Genomic DNA, 21,566 nt, shown 5'->3' on the forward strand with positions numbered 1-21,566 from the left:
TTGTGGCGCATACTTTGATTTATGCTTTTCTTGTGTTTCTGGGCAGGTAAAATCAAGCCCTAGCCATGCTTACCAGCTTACTCATCTCACTGTCCTGCTGAGGCGGCTGCTCTTTTTAATGGATGCTGATAACCAGGTATGTAATTCTATCCATACCACAAACAAACACTTCTGATTTCACAATTGTGAATAGTGGTTGCTCTAATTAGCACAGCACAAAACCTTCATATTAAAGCACCGATAAATTAAAGATGTACTGTAAAACTGCATATTTCACCAGAAAGGGTGAGAAATCACAATATGTAGCAGTCTCCAAATCAGTGCATGGTCTCCTGATTAAAAGGTTTGTTACATGATGGACATGTATGTTAGAGCCACAGGATATGCCACAGAAGTCCAATGTGGCTTCCACCTTCCCTTTTAGAATGCGTGTTCCCCATCACTCATGTCTGCTCGTGCCACATCTCCAGCGTCTGTGGCATATCCATTCATTGATATAGGAGCCCTGGAAAGAGCCAAGCCCACATGTGATATACGGTGGTTACTTAGTTCCACAAACTTGCTCAGATGATTCCTTGCTTATCACTAGAGAGCCAAGGAAATAATTTTCTACAGTGCTAGGGCAAAGGCTGTGTGGCACAATCAATTGTGAGAGTTTTTTGGTGCAGCCCTTTACCATATTTAGGACTGTCAGTGGCAGTCCCAACCTAAATTATTTCTGTTAATCCTCCTGTCAGAGTAGAGGATAGTAAAACCATAGGTGCACAGGTCTTTTTGTGTTGAGATTGACATTTCCAGACCTTTCGTTTGGTCTACTTTACACAACTATCTGATAGTGTGCAATGCAAAAGGCCCTACACCTCAAACATCTTTCTTCTTTAACAATCAGGTACTCTTACGTTCAGTTTTAGTTGTGTGATGTGTTTTCATGAATAAATATGTTTTAGTGTCTACCCTACTCTAGAATCTACCTCTGTATATTCAGCAAATAGAATGGAAGGTTCAAGTTTTCTATAATTAAGGAGTTTTTTTTTTTTATTTCAGAAAACCCCGTCCCGTGCCTTTAAAAAAAAAAAAAAAAAATCAACAACCTGTTCTTTACTCACCTTCTCTGGGGCAAGCATTGTGTCTCCCCTGCAGCTTCTGTGGTTGTCTGCAGTGCTAACATCACAGTAACAGCACTGCAGCTAATATCTGAGCTCAGCGGTTCTGCCTAAGTTGTGACACGAGCTACCCAGAGCTACTGTGCTTAGTTATGGTCACCAGATTCCTCAATTCAAACTGCATACATTATGAAACAGATCTTAAACATAATGAAATCGGTACACTTTGAAAATCCATATCAGAATGACTGTATAATTGTGAGTCTAAGATAATCATATTAAGTATCCAGTAATAAATTGAATATCTCAGGAGTCAAAATGTATTATATTATTACTATTATTATCCAAAAGCTTTATACAGACATTCTGACATGGATTTTAAAATAAATACATATTCTTGTTAGGACTTGAAGATCTATTTAGAAATGTGTGCAGTGTGTATGGCGAAGTTTGGTGACAGATCCACTTTGATATGTCTGGACATTTGAATTCTGAATGCTCTAATAAATGGGGCATGTTTAACATCTGATTATTATGAAAGAATATGGTATGTAAAAGGATGATTGTTACAGAAGCTGGTTCTGTATTTGAAGGTGTGAGGGACGAGGGAGACTCCATTTTGGATTTATTAATTCAGGCCCAATATATTGTCCAGAGATCTTCCTCTACTCTGGAAGTGGCACCCACCCTTGGGAAAGGTACACAAATCCCCAAAAGAACAGAACTTTGCCATTTGGCCAGAGAATTAGAGGCCACATGTTAATGAAGGCGAGGAGGAGCAGATCTGGGACCCCCCTGCTGTCTTTTGTGCAAGGTAGCCAATATCAATGGAGACTCTAGACACCTAGATAGGAATTACGAGAGCACCGTGCATCTCAGGGGTAAGTCCAATATACCACCAGAACCCTGGGGGCCCTCTGCACGCATCTGTTTCTCATCTTTCTCTAGCGGTCCCGGATACCGAGCTATCGAAGTTGGCTCTCCAGAACCACTTAGCCGACCCAAGTTTGGACTTTACATATCGGTCCAGCCCCAACGAACCCGTTGAGACGTCAGTTTTCCCTTTTGGACCTCCCACTAGGAAGTTATGACCTATCCAGGATATTGGGACTTATTTCAGTAAGGAGGTCAAGGGAGGAGCATTCAGTCCAACCCAGAGGGGCAGTGGCAAATATGAGAGGGAACGAGCTAGGGATTAAAAGCTAGCTACACACCTTTAGCCTTTGTCATTGTTCTGCCATGGAAGCCGCGTCACGTCATACGTGGAAACAGACCTGAAACTAAGAAGGTGCCTGTGGATACGAGAGCTTCCCTTCATCCACAAGTTATACGGAACGGTAACGTGACACTTGCAGCTAACTGCTATCCCCAATCTGTACCCTACTTTTATCTGTACTTATGACTGTAATATCTGTATATTACTCTGTATATATTTGTAGTATCTAGTGCGCCTTTCTTCAATTAACCCCTTCCCGACCTTTGACGCAGCGTATGCGTCATGAAAATCTGTGCCAATCCGACCTGTGACGCAACATATGCGTCATGGAGGGATCGCGTCCCTGCAGGCCGGGTGAAAGGGTTAACTCCAATTTTACCCGACATGCAGGGACAGGGGGAGTGGTACTACAGCCCAGGGGGGGTGGCTTCGCCCCCCCCGTGGCTACGATCGCTCTGATTGGCTGTTTCACTTTCAACAGCCAATCAGAGCAATCTGTAATATTTCACCTATGAAAATTGGTGAAATATTACAATCCAGCCATGGCCGATGCTGCAATAGCATCGGCCATGGCTGGAGACCCCGATCTGGCCCCCCCACCGATCGCCGCCGTCAGTGTTCCGTACCCCACCGTCATGTCCTAAGCACCTTCCTCTCCCCTCCGACCCTCCCCCGTCCTCCCCTCCGCCCCCCACCCCGCTGTCTGATCGCACCCCCCATACTTACCTAGTGCCGGTGTCCCTCCCGGTGTCCTCGGTCTTCTCGCATGGGCGCCGCCATCTTGGAAAATGGCGGGCACATGCGCAGTGCGCCCGCCGAATTTGCCGGCAGGCAGATTCGTTCCCTGTACATTTTGATCGCTGTGATAGGTTCTATCACAGCGATCAAAATAAAAAAAATACTAAATAACCCCCCCTTTTATCACCCCCATAGGTAGGGACAATAATAAAATACAGAAAATATATTTATTTTTGTTTTTCGGTTAGGGGTAGGGGTAGGGTTAGGGTTGCACTTAGGGTTAGGGTTGCACTTAGGGTGGCACTTAGGGATAGGGTTGCACTTAGGGCTAGGGTTGCACTTAGGGTTGCACTTAGGGATCGGGTTGCACTTAGGGTTGCACTTAGGGCTAGGGTTGCACTTAGGGCTAGGGTTGCACTTAGGGCTAGGGTTGCACTTAGGGCTAGGGTTGCACTTAGGGCTAGGGTTGCACTTAGGGTTAAAATTAGGGTTAGAATTAGGGCTATATTTGGAATTAGGGTTAGAATTAGGCTATGTGCACACGGTGCGGATTTGGCTGCGGATCCGCAGCGGATTGGTCGCTGCGGATTCTTAGCAGTTTTCCATCACGTTTACAGTACCACGTAAACCTATGGAAAACCAAATCCGCTGTGCCCATGGTGCGGAAAATACAGCGCGGAAACGCTTCGTTGTATTTTCCGCAGCATGTCAATTCTTTGTGTGGATTCCGCAGCGTTTTACACTTGCTCCATAATAGGAATCCGCAGGTGAAATCCACACAAAAAAACACTGGAAATCCACGGTAGATCCGCAGGTAAAGTGCAGTGCGTTTTACCTGCAGATTTTTCAAAAACGGTGCGGAAAAATCCGCACACAAATCCGCAACGTGGGCACATAGCCTTAGAGTTAGGGTCGGAATTAGGGTTAAGACTAGGGTTAGGGGTGTGTTGGGGTTAGTGTTGGAGTTAGAATTGAGGGGTTTCCACTGTTTAGGCACATCAGGGGGTCTCCAAACGCGACATGGGGCCACGATTGATTTCAGCCAATCTTGCGTTGAAAAAGTCAAATGGTGCTCTCTCCCTTCCGAGCCCCGACGTGTGCCCAAACAGTGGTTTACTCCCACATACGGGGTACCAGCGTACTCAGGAGCAACTGGACAACAACTTTTGGGGTCCAATTTCTCCTGTAACCCTTGGGAAAATAAAAAATTGTGGGCTAAAAAATTATTTTTGAGGAAAGAAAAATGATTTTTTTATTTTCATGGCTCTGCGTTATAAACTTCTGTGAAGCACCTGGAGGTTTAAAGTGCTCACCATGCATCTAGATAAGTTCCCTGGGGGGTCCAGTTTCCAAAATGGCATCACTTGTGGGGGTGCTCCAATGTTTAGGCACACAGGGGCTCTCCAAACGCGACATGGTGTCCGCAAACGATTGGAGCTAATTTTCCATTCAAAAAATCAAATGGCACGCCTTCCCTTCCGAGCCTTGCCGTGCGCCCAAACAGTGGTTTACCCCCACATATGAGGTATCGGCGTACTCAGGAGAAATTGCCCAACAAATTTTAGGATTCATTTTATCCTGTTGCCCATGTGAAAATGAAAAAATTGAGGCTAAAATAATTTTTCTGTGAAAAAAAGTACTTTTTCATTTTTACAGATCAATTTGTGAAGCACCGGGGGTTTAAAGTGATCACTATGCATCTAGATAAGTTTCTTGGGACTTCTAGTTTCCAAAATGGGATCACTTGTGGGGGAGCTAAAATGTTTAGGCACACGGGGGCTCTCCAAACGCAACATGGTGTCCGCTAAAGATTGGAGCCAATTTTTCATTCAAACAGTCAAATGGCGGTTCTTCCCTTCCGAGCCCTACTGTGCGCCCAAACAGTGGTTTACTCCCACATATGAGGTATCAGCGTACTCAGGACAAATTGGACAACAACTTTCGTGGTTCAGTTTCTCCTTTTACCCTTGGGAAAATAAAACATTGTTGCTAAAAGATCATTTTTGTGACTAAAAAGCAAAATATTCATTTTTCCTTCCATGTTGCTTCTGCTGCTGTGAAACACCTGCAGGGTTAATAAACTTCTTGAATGTGGTTTTGAGCACCTTGAGGGGTGCAGTTTTTAGAATGATGTCACTTTTGTGTATTTTCAGCCATATAGAATCCTCAAACTGACTTCAAATGTAAGGTGGTCCCTAAAAAAAATGGTTTTGTAAATTTTGTTGTAAAAATGAGAAATCACTGTTCAAATTTTAAGGCTAGGTTCACATTGCGTTAGGGCAATCCGTTAAGCGCATAGCGCTAGCGGATTGTGCTAACGCAATGTTTGTTTAGGGTTCGCGTTCATTGTTCCTGCTAGCGCAGATCCCCGATCTGCGCTAGCGAGGACCGGACCTCAGACACCCTTCGGACGCTGCAAGCCGCGTCCGAGGTCCGTTACAAAAGAACGGCACATCGCGAGCGCGTGACGAAAATGGCATGCGCTAGCGAGGCGCTACAGAAACAAATCACATTGCTGTCAATGGGTGCGCTAACGGACCCGTTGCACGGCGTTAATTGCGACAATTTCACCGTGCAACGCAGTCCGTTAGCGTTAACCCATTAACGCAATGTGAACCTAGCCTAACCCTTATAACTTCCTAGCAAAAACAAATTTTGTTTCCAAAATTGTGCTGATGTAAAGTAGACATGTGGGAAATGTTATTTATTAACTATTTTGTGTCACATAACTCTCTTGTTTAACAGAATAAAAATTCAAAATGTGATAACTGCGAAATTTTCAAAATTTTGCCAAATTTCCGTTTTTTTCACTAATAAACGCAGAAATTATCGACCTAAATTTACCGCTAACATGAAGCCCAATATGTCACAAAAAAACAATCTCAGAAACGCTAGGATCCGTTGAAGTGTTTCTGAGTTATTACCTCATAAAGGGACACTGGTCAGAATTGCAAAAAATGGCCAGGTCATTAAGGTCAAAATAGGCTGGGTCATGAAGGGGTTAAAATATCAATTAATTTTGGGCTGCTCTTTTATCTCTAAACCCGATTTCCCAAGTCTGTGGCTTCAGCTAGTACTTATACGCCACATATATATATATATATATATATATATATATATATATATATATATATATATATATATATATATATATATATATATATACACACAGTCATGGCCAAAAGTATTCACACCCCTGCAATTCTGTCAGATAAAGTTTCTTCCTGAAAATGATAGCAAACACAAATTCTTTGGTATTATTATCTTCATTTAATTTGTCTTAAATGAAAAAACACAAAAGAGAATGAAGCAAAAAGCAAAACCTTGATCATTTAACACAAAACTCCAAAAATGGTCCAGACAAAAGTATTGGCACCCTCCGCCTAATACTTGGTTGCACAACCTTTAGCCAAAATAACTGCGACCAACCGCTTCCGGTAACCATCAATGAGTTTCTTACAATGCTCTGCTGGAATTTTAGACCATTCTTCTTTGGCAAACTGCTCCAGGACTCTGATATTTGAAGGGTGCCTTCTCCAAACTGCCATTTTTAGATCTCTCCACAGGTGTTCATTGTCCTGCTGGAAGACCCATTACCTTTGAAGGAGGTGCAGCTTTCTCACACTGGGCCCTACATTATGCTGCAAAATTTGTTGGTAGTCTTCAGACTTCATAATGCCATGCACACGGTCAAGCAGTCTAGAGCCAGAGGCAGCAAAGCAACCCCAAAACATCAGGGAACCTCCGCCATGTTTGACTGTAGGGACCGTGTTCTTTTCTTTGAATGCCTCTTTTTTTCTCCTGTAAACTCTATGTTGATGCCTTTGCCCAAAAAGCTCTACTTTTGTCTCTTCTGACCAGAGAACATTCTTCCAAAACGTTTTAGGCTTTTTCAGTTAAGTTTTGGCAAACTCCAGCCTGGCTTTTTTTATGTCTCGGGGTAAGAATTGGGGTCTTCCTGGGTCTCCTACCATACAGTCCCTTTTCATTCAGACACCGACGGATAGTACGGGTTGACACTGTTGTGCCTTCGGACTGCAGGGCAGCTTGAACTGGTTTGGATGTTAGTCGAGGTTCTTTATCCAACATCCGCACAATCTTGCGTTGAAATCTCTAGTCAATTTTTATTTTCCGTCCACATCTAGCGAGGTTAGCCACAGTGCCATGGGCTTTAAACGTCTTGATGACACTGCGCACGTTAGACACAGGAACATTCAGGTCTTTGGAGATGGACTTGTAGCCTTGAGATTGCTCATGCTTCCTCACAATTTGGTTCCTCATGTCCTCAGACAGTTCTTTGGTCTTCTTTCTTTTCTCCATGCTCAATATGGCTAACACAAGGACACAGGACAGAGGTTGAGTCAACTTTAATCCATGTCAACTGGCTGCAAGTGTGATTTAGTTATTGTCAACACCTGTTAGGTGCCACAAGTAAGTTACAGGTGCTGTTAATTACACAAATCAGAGAAGCATCACATGATTTTTCGAACAGTGCTAATACTTTTGTCTACCCCCTTTTTTATGTTTGGTGTGGAATTATATCCAATTTGGCTTTAGGACAATTCTTTTTGTGTTTTTTCATTTAAGACAAATTAAATGAAGATAATAATAACACATTAACACACAATAACACACCTCATTTACAGATTTTTCTGTATTTTCATGACTATTAAAATTGTAAATTCACACTGAAGGCATCAAAACTATAAATGAACACATTGGAAATTATATACTTAACAAAAAGGTGTGAAACAACTGAAAATATGTATTATTTTCTAGGTTCTACAAAGTAGCCACCTTTTGCTTTGATGACTGATTTGCACACTCTTGGCATTCTCTTGATGAGCTTCAAGAGGTAGTCACCGGGAATGGTCTTCCAACAATCTTGAAGGAGTTCCCAGAGATGTTTAGCACTTGTTGGCCCTTTTGCCTTCACTCTGCGGTCCAGCTCACCCCAAACCATCTCAATTGGGTTCAGGTCTGGTGACTCTGGAGGCCAGGTCATCTGGTGTAGCACCCTATCACTCTCCTTCTTGGTCAAATAGCTCTTACACAGCCTGGAGGTGTGTTGTGTTTGGGGTCATTGTCCTGTTGAAAAACAAATGATGGTCCAACTAAACGCAAACCAGATGGAATAGCATGCTGCTGCAAGATGCTGTGGTAGCCATGCTGGTTCATTATGCCTTCAATTTTGAATAAATCCCCAACAGTGTCACCAGCAAAGCACCATCACACCACCTCCTCCATGCTTCACGGTGGGAACCAGGCATGTAGAGTCCATCCGTTCACCTTTTCTGCGTCACACAAAGACACTGTGGTTGGAACCAAAGATCTCAAATTTGGACCCATCAGACCAAAGCTCAGATTTCCACTGGTCTAATGTCCATTTCTTGTGTTCTTTAGCCAAAACTAGTCTCTTCTGCTTGTTGCCTGTCCTTAGCAGTGGTTTCTTAGAAGCTATTTTACCATGAAGGCCTGCTGCACAAAGTCTCCTCTTAACAGTAGTTGTAGAGATGTGTCTGCTGCTAGAACTCTGTGTGGCATTGACCTGGTCTCTAATCTGAGCTGCTGTTAACCTGCAATTTCTGAGGCTGGTGACTCGGATAAACTTATCCTCAGAAGCAGAGGTGACTCTTGGTCTTCCTTTCCTGAGACCGTCCTCATGTGAGCCAGTTTCTTTGTAGCGCTTGATGGTTTTTACTACTGTACTTGAGGACACTTTCAAAGTTTTCCCAATTTTTCAGACTGACTGACCTTCATTTCTTAACCCCCTTTCTGACATCTGACATACTATCCCGTCGAGGTGGGGTGGGCCCGTATGACCACTGACTGGATAGTACGTCATGCCCTTTAATGTGACACCGCGACTTAAGTCGCAGTGATCGCATTAAAATTCCGACACCATCTTACCTTAGGGAAGATGGCCTCGGCATCTTGGGGTATGGCGCCGCCCCCCCAGCCTCCCGATCGCTGTGATTGGCTGTTTAATTCTGAACAGCCAATCACAGCCTTTCTCATTGTTTCAGCCAATCAGATTGGCTGAAACAGTAAGGTCCCAGGCTAGGATCGAGTACCGATGTACTCGATCCTGGGGCCGGTGTCTGGCAACGCCAGGCACCGGCCAAAACCCCCCGGATTGGCGCGATCGACGATCACATCGATCACGCCAATCGCAGGGCACAGCGGCGGTGTTACCGTGCTGTGCTCTGCTGGTAACTACCTGCTCCGGTGCCTGCCTCCCGTGCCCTGCATCAGTGCCGAGCTCTAGAATCTGCAGCTCTGATTGGCGCGATCAATGTTATCGTCGATCGCGCCAATCACAAGGCAAAGCAGCGGTATGACCGCGCTGTGACCTGCCGGTCACCTGCCGGTCACTTGCTGGTGACTTGCCGGTGACCAGCCTATGACTGGAGCTGTGAGCTCCGATCATAGGCTGGTGCCTAGCAATACTGGCGTCACCAGGGCCTCCCCTGATTGGTGGGATCCAATCACAGGTCACAGCAGCGGTGTGTCCGCTCTGTGACCTGTCTCACCTGCCCCTGACCTGTCTGACTGCTCTGCAGGAATCCTCACACTTGTTGAGGGTTCCTGCAGAGCGGTCACGCTGACAGATCCCCCTCCTGTGCTGAGACTTGTGGTGCCACAGTACCCTGTGACACCATAATTCTTGCTAAAAAAGAAAGACAGAAGAAAGAAGAGAGACTACAAACATAAGTGTTCATCCCCGATCCCGGCCCGATCTTTCTTCCCCCCCTCCATCCCCCCTTCTCCCCCTTCTCCCCCTTCCCCCCTTTCCCCTCCACCCCCACTTTGTGCCGCGTCCGTCCGTGCCCAAATTTAGCAGCCGCCGAGCGTTGATTGGTGACGCAGTTCACCGATCAACACTCGTGCTCGCTTTTTTTTCACCCCCCTTAGTGCCGCCGAACGTTGATTGGTGACGCAGTTCATCGATCAACACTCGTGCTCACTTTTCTTCTCCACATCCCCGTCTGCGCACCCAGCCGCTGCGTCTAAACCCATGCCTTTTCAATGTGAGAAAAAAAACACCTCTGCACCACCGCAATGAGTTAGACCCTCTTATCTCTAACTTGCTCTGAATAAACCGTATAGATGTAGATAAGTTCTCCCGGGTGCAGCTTTATGAAAACAAGTCAATTAGATATCCAGCAAAAAAGAAAGATAAAGCGCACTCACCGGTGATGAACAAGGAAATTTATTCACACATATTTACGTGAAGCAGGGAGGGTAGTGAACGCACACAGACGACAGCTGTTTCGTGCTCACGGCACTTCGACAGGTCCTTTGACGGGAGGAAGTGAGGTGGGTCTTTTAACATGTGAACTCTTCTGACCCCTCCTTTCTCTTAACCCATCATGGTGGAAAAATAGCCACTAACCAGAACGCAAGTGAAAAACCAAGAAACAATGTACAAAAGAGCGATTAAAAACAATTATATACAGCACAGAATGCAAACTAACAAGAAAAGGACTAGTATCAAAACCTTTTTACAAAAAAACGGACATATCAATTTTTTCATTAAATCCTATTGGTCCTGACGCATCAGTGCGTAAAATCCACCTTGCTTCATTACGGAGCAAAATACGATGTAAATTGCCTCCTTGTTGGGGTAAGGAGACTTTTTCAAGACCAGCAAACCTTAATACCTGGGCTTTACCTTCATGGCACTCGTTTATATGTTTAATTAAACGGGGTACTCCCTTGCCCGTGCGTATAGAATTTAAATGCTCTCTAAAGTGAATAAATAAAGGATGGATTGTCTTACCAATGTAGAAAAATCTACAGGGGCAGTACAATATATAAACAACATAAGTTGTTCTGCAGGAAATAAAATCTCGCACGATGTGCGAAATAGAACCAACTTGTAGAGATGTTCCTGTTAGGTGGTAACTACAATAGTTACAATGACCACACTTGAAATTTCCTTTCGGGACCCCAGCTTGTAACCAATTACTTTGTGGAGATGTTACTCTATTACGGACTAAAAAGTCCCCAATGTTTTTACTGCGGCGGCATGCAAAAAGTGGACCTCTTTTTACCATTTCTTTTAGGTCAGGATCCTGGCTCAAAATCTGCCAATTTCGTCTAATCGCAGCTCTAATCTGCGTATCCATTGGACCGTATTTAAAACAAAATACAAATTTTTTATCTTTTTTCATCTCTTTTTTTGTTCTATTGGAGCCTACACTAGATGCTTGTTCTAATGCCGCATTAAGGATTGATTTGGGGTAACCTCTGTTCTCAAACCTCCTGTATAATTCCTGGGATTGTCTTTCATAACCAGAAGTGCTACTATTAATTCTTTTAACCCTTAAGAATTGACTATAATGCAAAGATTTTTTTGTGTATGGAGGATGAGCACTATCAAAAATGTAACAGTGAATTAGAGGAAGATGGTTTTCGATGTACTTCTGTATGTAAACCTTCTGTGTCTGCCTTCAAGCCCACATCTAAGAACACTAATTCTGCTCCACCAAACTGCGAAGTGAATTTCATGTTCATGGTATTCGACCGGGCCAGGTATTCCACAAATTGAGTGAAAGTGACCTGGTCCCCGTCCCACACCAGGAACATGTCATCCACAAATCTGACATAAAATTTGATATACTTTAAATAAGGATTCTTTGAAGAATAGATATATCTATCCTCAAATACAGCCAGATAGAGGTTTGCCAGGGTACATGCGACAGGGGTACCCATGGCAGTGCCCTCTATTTGTCTGTACCATGTAGTGTCAAACTTGAATGTATTATTCCTCAAGATAAGTGTCAGACCTTCACATATGAAGGAAATGGTGTTGTCATCTGTCGGGGTACTTTTCAAAACATCTCTAACAGCTTCTGTTCCTAAAACCTGTGGAATCCTGGTGTAGAGGCTTTCAATATCTATTGAAGCTAGAGAGAAGTTATCTTGCCAATCAAAATCTTTTAAAGCCCTTAAAAAGTCTTTTGTATCCTTTATGTATGATGGTATGTCCCGCAGCAGCGGACGTAATAACCAGTCTAAGTATGCTGATAGGGGTTCTGTTATTGAACCCACCCCTGACACAATGGGACGACCTGGCGGTTCCTTTTGTGATTTGTGTATCTTGGGTATGTGATACCAATGAGGTTTTCTCGGGAATTCTGGAAATAATTTTTCTGCTTGTTTATTAGATAAAATTACTCTCTGTATATAAACTCTCAAAAAGGAACGCAAAGTGTTTTTAATTTTAAAAGTGGGATCTTCTTTTAATACCTCATAAGTATTTTTATCTGAAAGTTGTCTCAGTGCCTCTTTGATGTAATAATCTCTCTGGAGTAGGACGGTGTTACCACCTTTATCAGCGTGACGTACTATTATATCTGTTCTTTCTTTTAGATCTTTTAAGGCTTTTAACTCTGTTTGCTTAAGATTGGGTACAGATTTACAATATAATAAGGCTTCTACTTCTTTAATAACTTGAGCCTCAAAAATATCAACGGGATTACCCGGGGAAACTACAGGGACGAATGTGGATTTAACACCTCTAGTAAAGGGTAAAGGCAGAATATTACTATTATGAGGGCTTTCTATGGGCTCCTCTGTGAGACCCAGAAGCAATTCTGCATCTTCCCGCATATTACCTAAAGAGTCGTCTGATAATATAAAGCCTAAGGGACCTACTTTACAAGGTTGTTCTCCCGGATAACTAAGCTGATTTTCATATTTTGTTTCATTGGCCCGTGTAGATGAAGCAAATGATTTAAACAGATGGATCTTTCTTATAGCTTTATACATATCTATTTTAAAGTCTACCACGTTAAACTCTTCTGGCAAGCAAAATTTCAAACCTTTGGATAAAGCAGAAAGGTGTGCCGCACTCAAAGGAAAATCAGTCAAATTCACCACCGTATTACTCATCTCCTCTAATGTGCTGGTCTCCACGAGACCTGTTTCCTTTTCCGATCGCTGTTGTTTGCTCTTTCCTCTCCCTCCTCGACGCGTCCTGCGTCTAAAGGGGATACCGCATTATCTGAATGACGAACAGAAGTGGAGGTAGAGGGTCCAGACGCTCCTCCCAAATCCTCTGTAGCGCTAGAGTCCGAGTCTGTGGTAAGGTAGTCCTTTTTATTGTTGTAATATTTCTTCCCTGCACGTCCTTTTTTAGGGTAAATTCTTCTTGGATATTTCTGATGATTATGCAGATGGTTATGTTTATTCCAAGTGAAAGCTCTGCCTGTTTCAAAATCACATTTATCACGGATGAATTTATCCCGTTTTCTTTGTTTGATATCATTTTGCAATAACACCAGTCTAGTGTCTAATCTCTTATTTAGTGATGTCCATTGCGTCTCCGAAAGTCTTGTTCTCAATTCATCCTTTGTTTTGCAAAGTTCTAATTTTGTGGATTCATAATTAATGATGTTTTGTTGTAGTACCAATTGTAAAAGGTCTTGTGAACATTTTAAAAGAATATTTTCCCATTCCTTTCTGAATGTTTCGTTATCTTTGAACTGGGACATTTCTTTTGTAACTCTTAGGCCACGAGGGACCCTTCCACATTCCCCCTTACACATACCCATGCCTTTTGTTTCTTTTTTTTCCCACATCTCCGTCCGCGCACCCAGCCGCTGCGTCTAAACCCTTGCCTTTTGTTTCTTTTTTTTTTCCACATCCCCGTCTGCGCACCCAGCCACTGCGTCTAAACCCGTGCCTTTTGTTTCTTTTTTTTTTTCACATCCCCTTGCGCGCACCCCACCGCTGCGTCTGAACCCTTGTCTTTCTTTTCTTTTTTTTTTCCACATCCCCGTCCGCGGACCCTGCCGCCGAACTTTGATAAGTGACGCGGTTCACTTATCAGAGCTCTCGTGCCTGCCGTTTTTTTTCACATCCCCGTTCACACACCCAGCAACCGCCGAACTTTGATAAGTGACGCAGTTCACTTATCAGAGCTAGGGCCTGCTGTTTTAGACTTTTCCTTTCACAGGTATTTGTTTCCCTATTTGCTTTTTTTCCCTTTAGCTTTTTCTTTTCAGAATAGTTTGCACCAAACACTATCCCCCCCCACACGTACACATAGTTACCAATAAATTACACCGAAGCACCATACTCACAAAAAAAATGTCCCGTTCGTCGCAGCTGCGCTATTCAGCGGAGGAGGCATATTCTTTCCTTGTCTCCGACACTGATAGCGAGGGAGAGGATTCCACATTCCTTTACTCTTCAGATTCTTCATACTCTTCCTCCTCCTCCTCCTCCTCCTCATCTTCCTCCTCGGGTCCTGCGGAACCGCCACGCAGACGACCCAGGAGAGAAGATGAGGCAGCGCCCACTCCTGAAGATGAACCAGCGCGCCCCTCTTCGGACCCCATATGGACCTCGCCCCCCGAAAATTACGAGCCACTGATTCCTGATTTTGTGGCAGAATCAGGAATCAAGTTTGACACAACCGGCCTCACAGAAATAGACTTTTTTTAAAGTCTTTTTCTCTGAGGATTTTATTAACCTCATGGTGGAGCAAACTAATTTGTATGCTCGGCAATTTTTGGAGCAAAACCCCGGTTCATCATTTTCTAACTGGTCTCCTGTAGACACAGTTGAAATGATGCAGTTTGGGGGCCTGGTCCTCCACATGGGGATCGTGAAGAAGCCAGAAATTCGGCAATATTGGAGTGTAGATATTTTATATAACACTCCAGTGTTCCGAATGGTCATGGTTCGGACGTGTTTTGAGGCCATCCATAAGTTCCTGCATTACAACGATAATGCGTGGTGTCCCGCACGAGATGACCCCAATTTTGAAAAACTGTTCAAAGTTCTGCCGGTCATCGAACACTTCAGCAAAAAGTTTGCTGAAGTGTACGTGCCCAAAAGGGACATCTGCGTGGATGAGTCCTTGGTTCATTTTAAGGGGCGGCTCAGATTCCGTCAATACCTGCCCAACAAGAGGGCCAGGTACGGAATCAAACTCTACAAGCTGTGTGAGAGTACCTCAGGGTACACCCACAGCTTTAGAGTTTACGAAGGGAAGGACAGCAGGATTGAACCGCCTGAGTGTACTTCTATCCTGGGAGTGAGTGGGAAAATTGTGTGGGATTTGGTGCACCCACTGCTGGATAAAGGTTATCACCTCTACACCGATAACTTTTATTCCAGCATCCCACTCTACAAATCTCTCTCTGTGCGAGGTACCGCAGCCTGCGGTACTGTCCGCAAAAATCAAAGAGGCCTCCCGAAGACTCTACTTGGGCAGGTGCTCAGAAAAGGTGAGCGCAAAGCCCAATGTAGCGACCACCTGCAGGTGGTCAACTACAAGGACAGGATGGATGTCCTTCTCTTGACCACCATACACAGTGATGGCAGTGCCCTCAGCAGTGTACGGGGTACCTCTATACAGGTCTGCAAACCGGACTGTGTACTGGGGTACAACAAAAACATGGGGGGCGGATCGGCTGGTCAGTTTGTTTCACCGCCGCCATCCGGACAAGCCGCGTCCTATAAGCCGTGAGGGCCCTGGGGTCCCTCGTAGAAGGCGGGGTACTGTCATGTCGGACGCTGTTCAGACCAGGTCATCCGACAGACAGTGGTAATTCCGCTTTTGTCCACTGTGCGCTCATTGGCGTCGGCTAGATTTTATCTAGCTGGTCCAGGGTTAATTTACCTAGTGCTCGGATTGGAAGCTGGGCCATGCCCACTGCTTTTAAATAGTTCTGAACTTTGGGCGTCGCCGATTATAGCTTCTGTCTTGTGCGTTGTTATCTCGGTCTGGAGTGGTGAGCTAGTAGTTGGAGTATCGTTGCTGGTGGTGTATTTCCCTTTGTCTCATTTACTCCTTCCTATATTTGTATTTGTTTTGCCCTTTGCATTTATAGTGTATTCCTGAGTGACTGCGGTGTGGTGCTTATTTTTTCCGTTATCCTTGTCTGTGCTTACTGTGGGTATTGGAGTGTAAACTCTTCACTGGGTGGTGGGTGGTGGTTTCAGCCTAGGGTTGAAACAGGAGATAGGGCGAGGGCGGAGGCCCAGACATGCACACCATCAGTGTAAACTCTGGGAGAGGGTCAGTCAGGGTTTCCCTAGTCTGAGGGAAATCGCAGGGGCCCCGGGTTATTAGCTCTTTCCTACCTAGGTCTCCCGTGACATCTGAAGGTTATACATTACAGTGATCTTATTCGTTATATATTTTTTTGTTATCCCTTACCTTCAGTTAAAAACTTGGGTTGATACTATACTAATAGTGTGATTTATTTATTATTGTGCACTAGCATATGTTCTTAGACACTCTGTAGCCGCACAATTAACGCAACCGTCCTATGCACTTTACTTGCTGTATGTGACCCTGTTTACATTCCTATTCAGACTGGTTGTATAATTATTTTATGATGTGGCATACCCTATATTGCCCTATTTAAAGGCTCAATTTTGTCAAATGTTATGTCCAGCATTTGCGTTTTTTCCCTCACGTGTATAGTTTACCTGCATCTAATAAATTGTAATTGTTCTTAAAGTTTTGCATATGAATAAAATTATCCTATATTTGCAATTATTGGTGTTGCAGGACTTTGTTGGTTCTTACGTCTTACTGATTCAGCATACCAAATTAGAAGTGGTTTCCCCGTTCAAATATTTGAGGTTGGTATTATTGTCCCCTCTTAAAGATTAGGAAAAACAGAATCTACGGCCTCTTCTAGACAAAACTAAGTGCAAAATAATGGCATAGTGTAAACTGCAACTATCTGTGGTGGGCAGGTTAAATTTTATTAACCCCTTCACCCCCAAGGGCGGTTTGCACGTTAATGACCAGGCCAATTTTTACAATTCTGACCACTGTCCATTTATGAGGTTATAACTCTGGAACGCTTCAACGGATCCTGGAGATTCTGACAATGTTTTCTTGTCACATATTGTATTTCATAATAGTGGTAAAATTTCTTTGATATTACCTGTGTTTATTTGTGAAAAAAAAAAGGAAATTTGGCGAAGATTTTGAAAATTTCGCAATTTTCCAACTTTGAATTTTTATGCAATTAAATCACAGAGATATGTCACACAAAATACTTAATAAGTAACATTTGCCACATGTCTACTGTACATCAGCACAATTTTGGAAACAATTTTTTTTTTTTGTTAGGGAGTTATAAGGGTTAAAAGTTGACCAGCAATTTCTTATTTTTACAACACCATTTTTTTTAGGGACCACATCTCATTTGAATTCATTTTCAGGGGTCTATATGATAGAAAATACCCAAGTGTGACACCATTCAAAAAACTGCACCCCTCAAGGTGCTCAAAAACACATTCAAGAAGTTTATTAACCCTTCAGGTGTTTCACAGGAATTTTTGGAATGTTTAAATAAAAATGAACATTTAACTTTTTTTCACACAAAATTTACTTCAGCTCCAATTTGTTTTATTTTACCAAGGGTAACAGGAGAAAATGAACCCCAAAAGATGTTGTACAATTTGTCCTGAGTACGCAGATACCCCACATGTGGGGGTAAACCACTGTTTGGGCGCATGACAGACCTCGGAAGCGAAGGAGCGCCATTTGACTTTTCAATGCAAAATTGACTGTAATTGAGATGGGACGCCATGTTGCGTTTGGAGAGCCCCTAATGCGCCTAAACATTGAAACCCCCCACAAGTGACACCATTTTGGAAAGTAGACCCCATAAGGAACTCATCTAGAGGTGTGGTGAGCACTTTGACCCACCAAGTGCTTCACAGAAGTTTATAATGCAGAGCCATAAAAATAAAAAATCTTATTTTTTCACAAAAATTATCTTTTCGCCCCCAATTTTTTTATTTTCCCAAGGGTAAGAGAAGAAATTGGACCCCAAAACTTGTTGTACAATTTGTCCTGAGTACGCTGATACCCCATATGTGGGGTTAAACCACTGTTTGGGGGCATGGGAGAGCTCGGAAGGGAAGGAGCGCTGTTTGACTTTTCAATGCAAAATTGACAGGAATTGAGATGGGACGCCATGTTGCGTTTGGAGAGCCCCTGATGTGCCTAAACATTGAAACCCCCCACAAGTGACACCATTTTGGAAAGTAGACCCCCTAAGGAACTCATCTAGAGGTGTGGTGAGCACTTTGACCCACCAAGTGCTTCACAGAAGTTTATAATGCAGAGCCGTAAAAATAAAACAAAATTTTTTTCCCACAAAAATTATTTTTAGCCCCCAGTTTTGTATTTTCCCGAGGGTAACAGGAGAAATTGGACTCCAAAAGTTGTTGTCCAATTTGTCCTGAGTAAGCTGATACCCCATATGTGGGGGGAACCACAGTTTGGGTGCATCGGAGGGCTCGGAAGGGATGGAGCAACATTTGGAATGCAGACTTAGATGGAATGGTCTGCAGGCGTCACATTGCGTTTGCAGAGCCCCTAATGTACCTAAACAGTAGAAACCCCCCACAAGTGACACCATTTTGGAAAGTAGACCCCCTAAGGAACTCATCTAGATGTGTTATGAGAGCTTTGAACCCCCAAGTGTTTCACTACAGATTATAACGCAGAGCCGTGAAAATAAAAAATATTTTTTTTCCACAAAAATTATTTTTTAGCCCCCAGTTTTGTATTTTCCCAAGGGTAACAGGAGAAATTGTTCCCCCAAAGTTGTTCTCCAATATGTTCCGAGTACGCTGATACCCCATATGTTGGGGTAAACCCCTGTTTGGGCGCACGGGAGAGCCCCAAGCCTAACACTAGCCCTACATTTTTTATTTTTTTTAATTTTTCCCTAACTAAACGGGTGATGACGGGGGGTTTGATTTACTTTTATAGCGGGTTTTTTTAGCGGATTTTTATGATTGGCAGCCTTCACACACTGAAAGATGCTTTTTATTGCAAAAAATATTTTTTGCGTTACCACATTTTGAGAGCTATAATTTTTCCATATTTGAGTCCACAGAGTCATGTGAGGTCTTGTTTTTTGCGGGACGAGTTGACGTTTTTATTGGTAACATGTTCGGGCACGGGAGAATTTTTGATCGCTTTTTATTCCGATTTTTGTGAGGCAGAATGACCAAAAACCAGCTATTCATGAATTTCTTTTTGGGGAGGCGTTTATACCGTTCCACGTTTGGTAAAATCGATAAAGCAGTTTTATCCTTCGGGTCAGTACGATTACAGCGATACCTCATTTATATCATTTTTTTGTTTTGGCGCTTTTATACGATAAAAACTATTTTATAGAAAAAATAAGTATTTTGGCATCGCTTTATTCTAAGGACTATAACTTTTTTATTTTTTTGCTGATGATGCTGTATGGCGGCTCGTTTTTTGCGGGACAAGATGACGTTTTTAGCGGTACCACGGTTATTTATTTCCGTCTTTTTGATCGTGTGTTATTTCACTTTTTGTTTGGTGGTATGAGAATAAAGCGTTGTTTTTTGCCTCCTTTTTTTTTACGGTGTTCACTGAAGGGGTTAACAAGTGATATATTATTATAGGTGGGGTCGTTTCGGACGCGGCGATACTAAATATGTGTACTTTTATTGTTTGATTTTTTTTATTTTGATAAAGAAACGTATTTATTGGAATAATTTTTTTTTTCTTTATTTAGGAATTTTTTTTTCTTTTTTTTTTTTTTTACTTTGTCCCAGGGGGGGACATCACAGATCGCTGATCTGACAGTTTGCACAGCACTCTGTCAGATCACCGATCTGAGTTCGCGCTGGACATACTATTCCATCCTTGGGAATTAGGGCCCACCCCACATAGACAGAATAGTACGTCCAATGGCAGAAAGGGGTTAAGAATAGAAACTTTGCAGACACCAAAAGATGACGGTGGCCTGGCACTGCCCAATGCTTGGTTATATTTTCTGGCGGCTCAATGCCACCATACAAAAGGATGGAAAGAAAGTGACACGGGGAGTTCGGTCTGTAAAATTATTCATGATACTGTGGAACAGGGGCCCCTTGTGGAAATTTTAGAGGCAGGAAGGTTTGGGGGTCTATCAGTATACTCTACATTGGACTTAACTTCCAAGGTTTGGCTTAAAATCAAACAACAGAGGTTGAACACTTATCAATGTACACATCCATTTGGAGTAATGACTTAAGGTACCTTCACACTAAACGATATCGCTAGCGATCCGTGACGTTGCAGCGTCCTGGCTAGCGATATCATTGAGTGTGACAGGCAGCAGCGATCAGGATCCTGCTGTGATATCGCTGGTCGTTGAAGAAAGTTCAGAACTTTATTTGGTCGTCAGACCGGCGTGTATCGTTGTGTTTGACACCAAAAGCATCGATGCCAGCGATGTTTTACACTGGTAACCAGGGTAAACATCGGGTTGCTAAGTGCAGGGCCGCGCTTAGTAACCCGATGTTTACCCTGGTTACCAGTGTAAAATGTAAAAAAAAACAAGCAGTACATACTCACCTTCGCGTCCCCTGCCGTCCGCTTCCCACACTGACTGAGCGCCGGCCGTAAAGTGAAAGCACAGCACAGCGGTGACGTCACCGCTCTGCTGTTAGGGCCGGCACTCAGTCAGTGCAGGAAGCGGACGCCGGGGGACGCGAAGGTGAGTATGTACTGTTTGTTTTTTACATTTTACACTGGTAACCAGGGTAAACATCGGGTTACTAAGCGCGGCCCTGCGCTTAGCAACCCGATGTTTACCCTGTTTACCCGGGGACCTCGGCATCGTTGGTCGCTGGAGAGCGGTCTGTGTGACAGCTCTCCAGCGACCAAACAGCGACGCTGCAGCGATCGGCATCCTTGTCTGTATCGCTGCAGCGTCACTAAATGTGACGGTACCTTTACTCTCAGAATTTGCCAAACTAACTGAGTTCGGGAACTAGAAGAGTATGGGTATACAGTACGCTCACCAGGTGGTCAGCAATGAGGGGCTGAAATCCTTTGACTGTCTGCAAAAAGAGTTTCATCTACCTGATAGCTGCTTCTTTCAATACTTTCAACTCAAACACGCCTCTAGGGCCCAATGTAAAGTGAAAGATGTTTAGAGAGATGTGGTATTGGACACTATTTGCTCAGAGGACAAAGGGATAATATCCAGTGTCTATAATGACCTTCTCTTTGTCTTCCTTAAGAAGTTCCCTCTGTTGGTTACACAGTAATGGGAGCTAGAGATTGGTGCTATCACAGATGATGAGTGGGCTTCAGTGCTAGAATGCATAACCAATCTTTTGCTTAGTGTGCCCAAACGACTCTCGCAGCTCTAGGTCATTCACAGAGTATACAGATCACCTTAAATGATGTTTAAAATAGGTCTTAGAAATGATTCTGGATGCCCGAGGAGTGCCAAACAGGAAGCAGGAATATTGCACATGTTATGGTCATGCCCATGTCTGCACTCATATTGTGGCGCAGTTTTGGCCATCAGCCTATGGGTGCGTGGTGACTAGTAATCCTCTCACCTTCATACTGGGATATGTAGATTAACTTTGTACTGTTGAGACTGGGAAACTTGCCATAGTTTGATTACTATACATGGCTAGAAAACGGATTGCTAAAAACTGGATTTCTGCAACTCCCCCAACAGACAGAGTTTATTAAT

At 43.5% G+C, this 21,566-nt stretch overlaps 1 protein-coding gene across 2 annotated transcripts in view; it reads left to right on the forward strand.

The window, feature by feature from the left end:
- The window catches only part of FIRRM (FIGNL1 interacting regulator of recombination and mitosis), a 983,706-nt gene that overhangs the window by 542,845 nt on the left and 419,295 nt on the right, over nt 1-21,566 (forward strand). Inside the window, exon 16 of one of the 2 annotated variants that reach the window (XM_077276297.1) lies at nt 47-136. The exons of the other annotated variant lie outside the window; for it this stretch is intronic. Coding sequence (XP_077132412.1) covers nt 47-136 — 90 coding nt within the window. The remainder of the gene's footprint in view (nt 1-46; nt 137-21,566) is intronic. 2 annotated transcript variants of the gene reach the window in all.

The sequence above is a fragment of the Ranitomeya variabilis genome, chromosome 8, assembly GCF_051348905.1.
Source record: "Ranitomeya variabilis isolate aRanVar5 chromosome 8, aRanVar5.hap1, whole genome shotgun sequence".
Taxonomy (NCBI): domain Eukaryota; kingdom Metazoa; phylum Chordata; class Amphibia; order Anura; family Dendrobatidae; genus Ranitomeya; species Ranitomeya variabilis.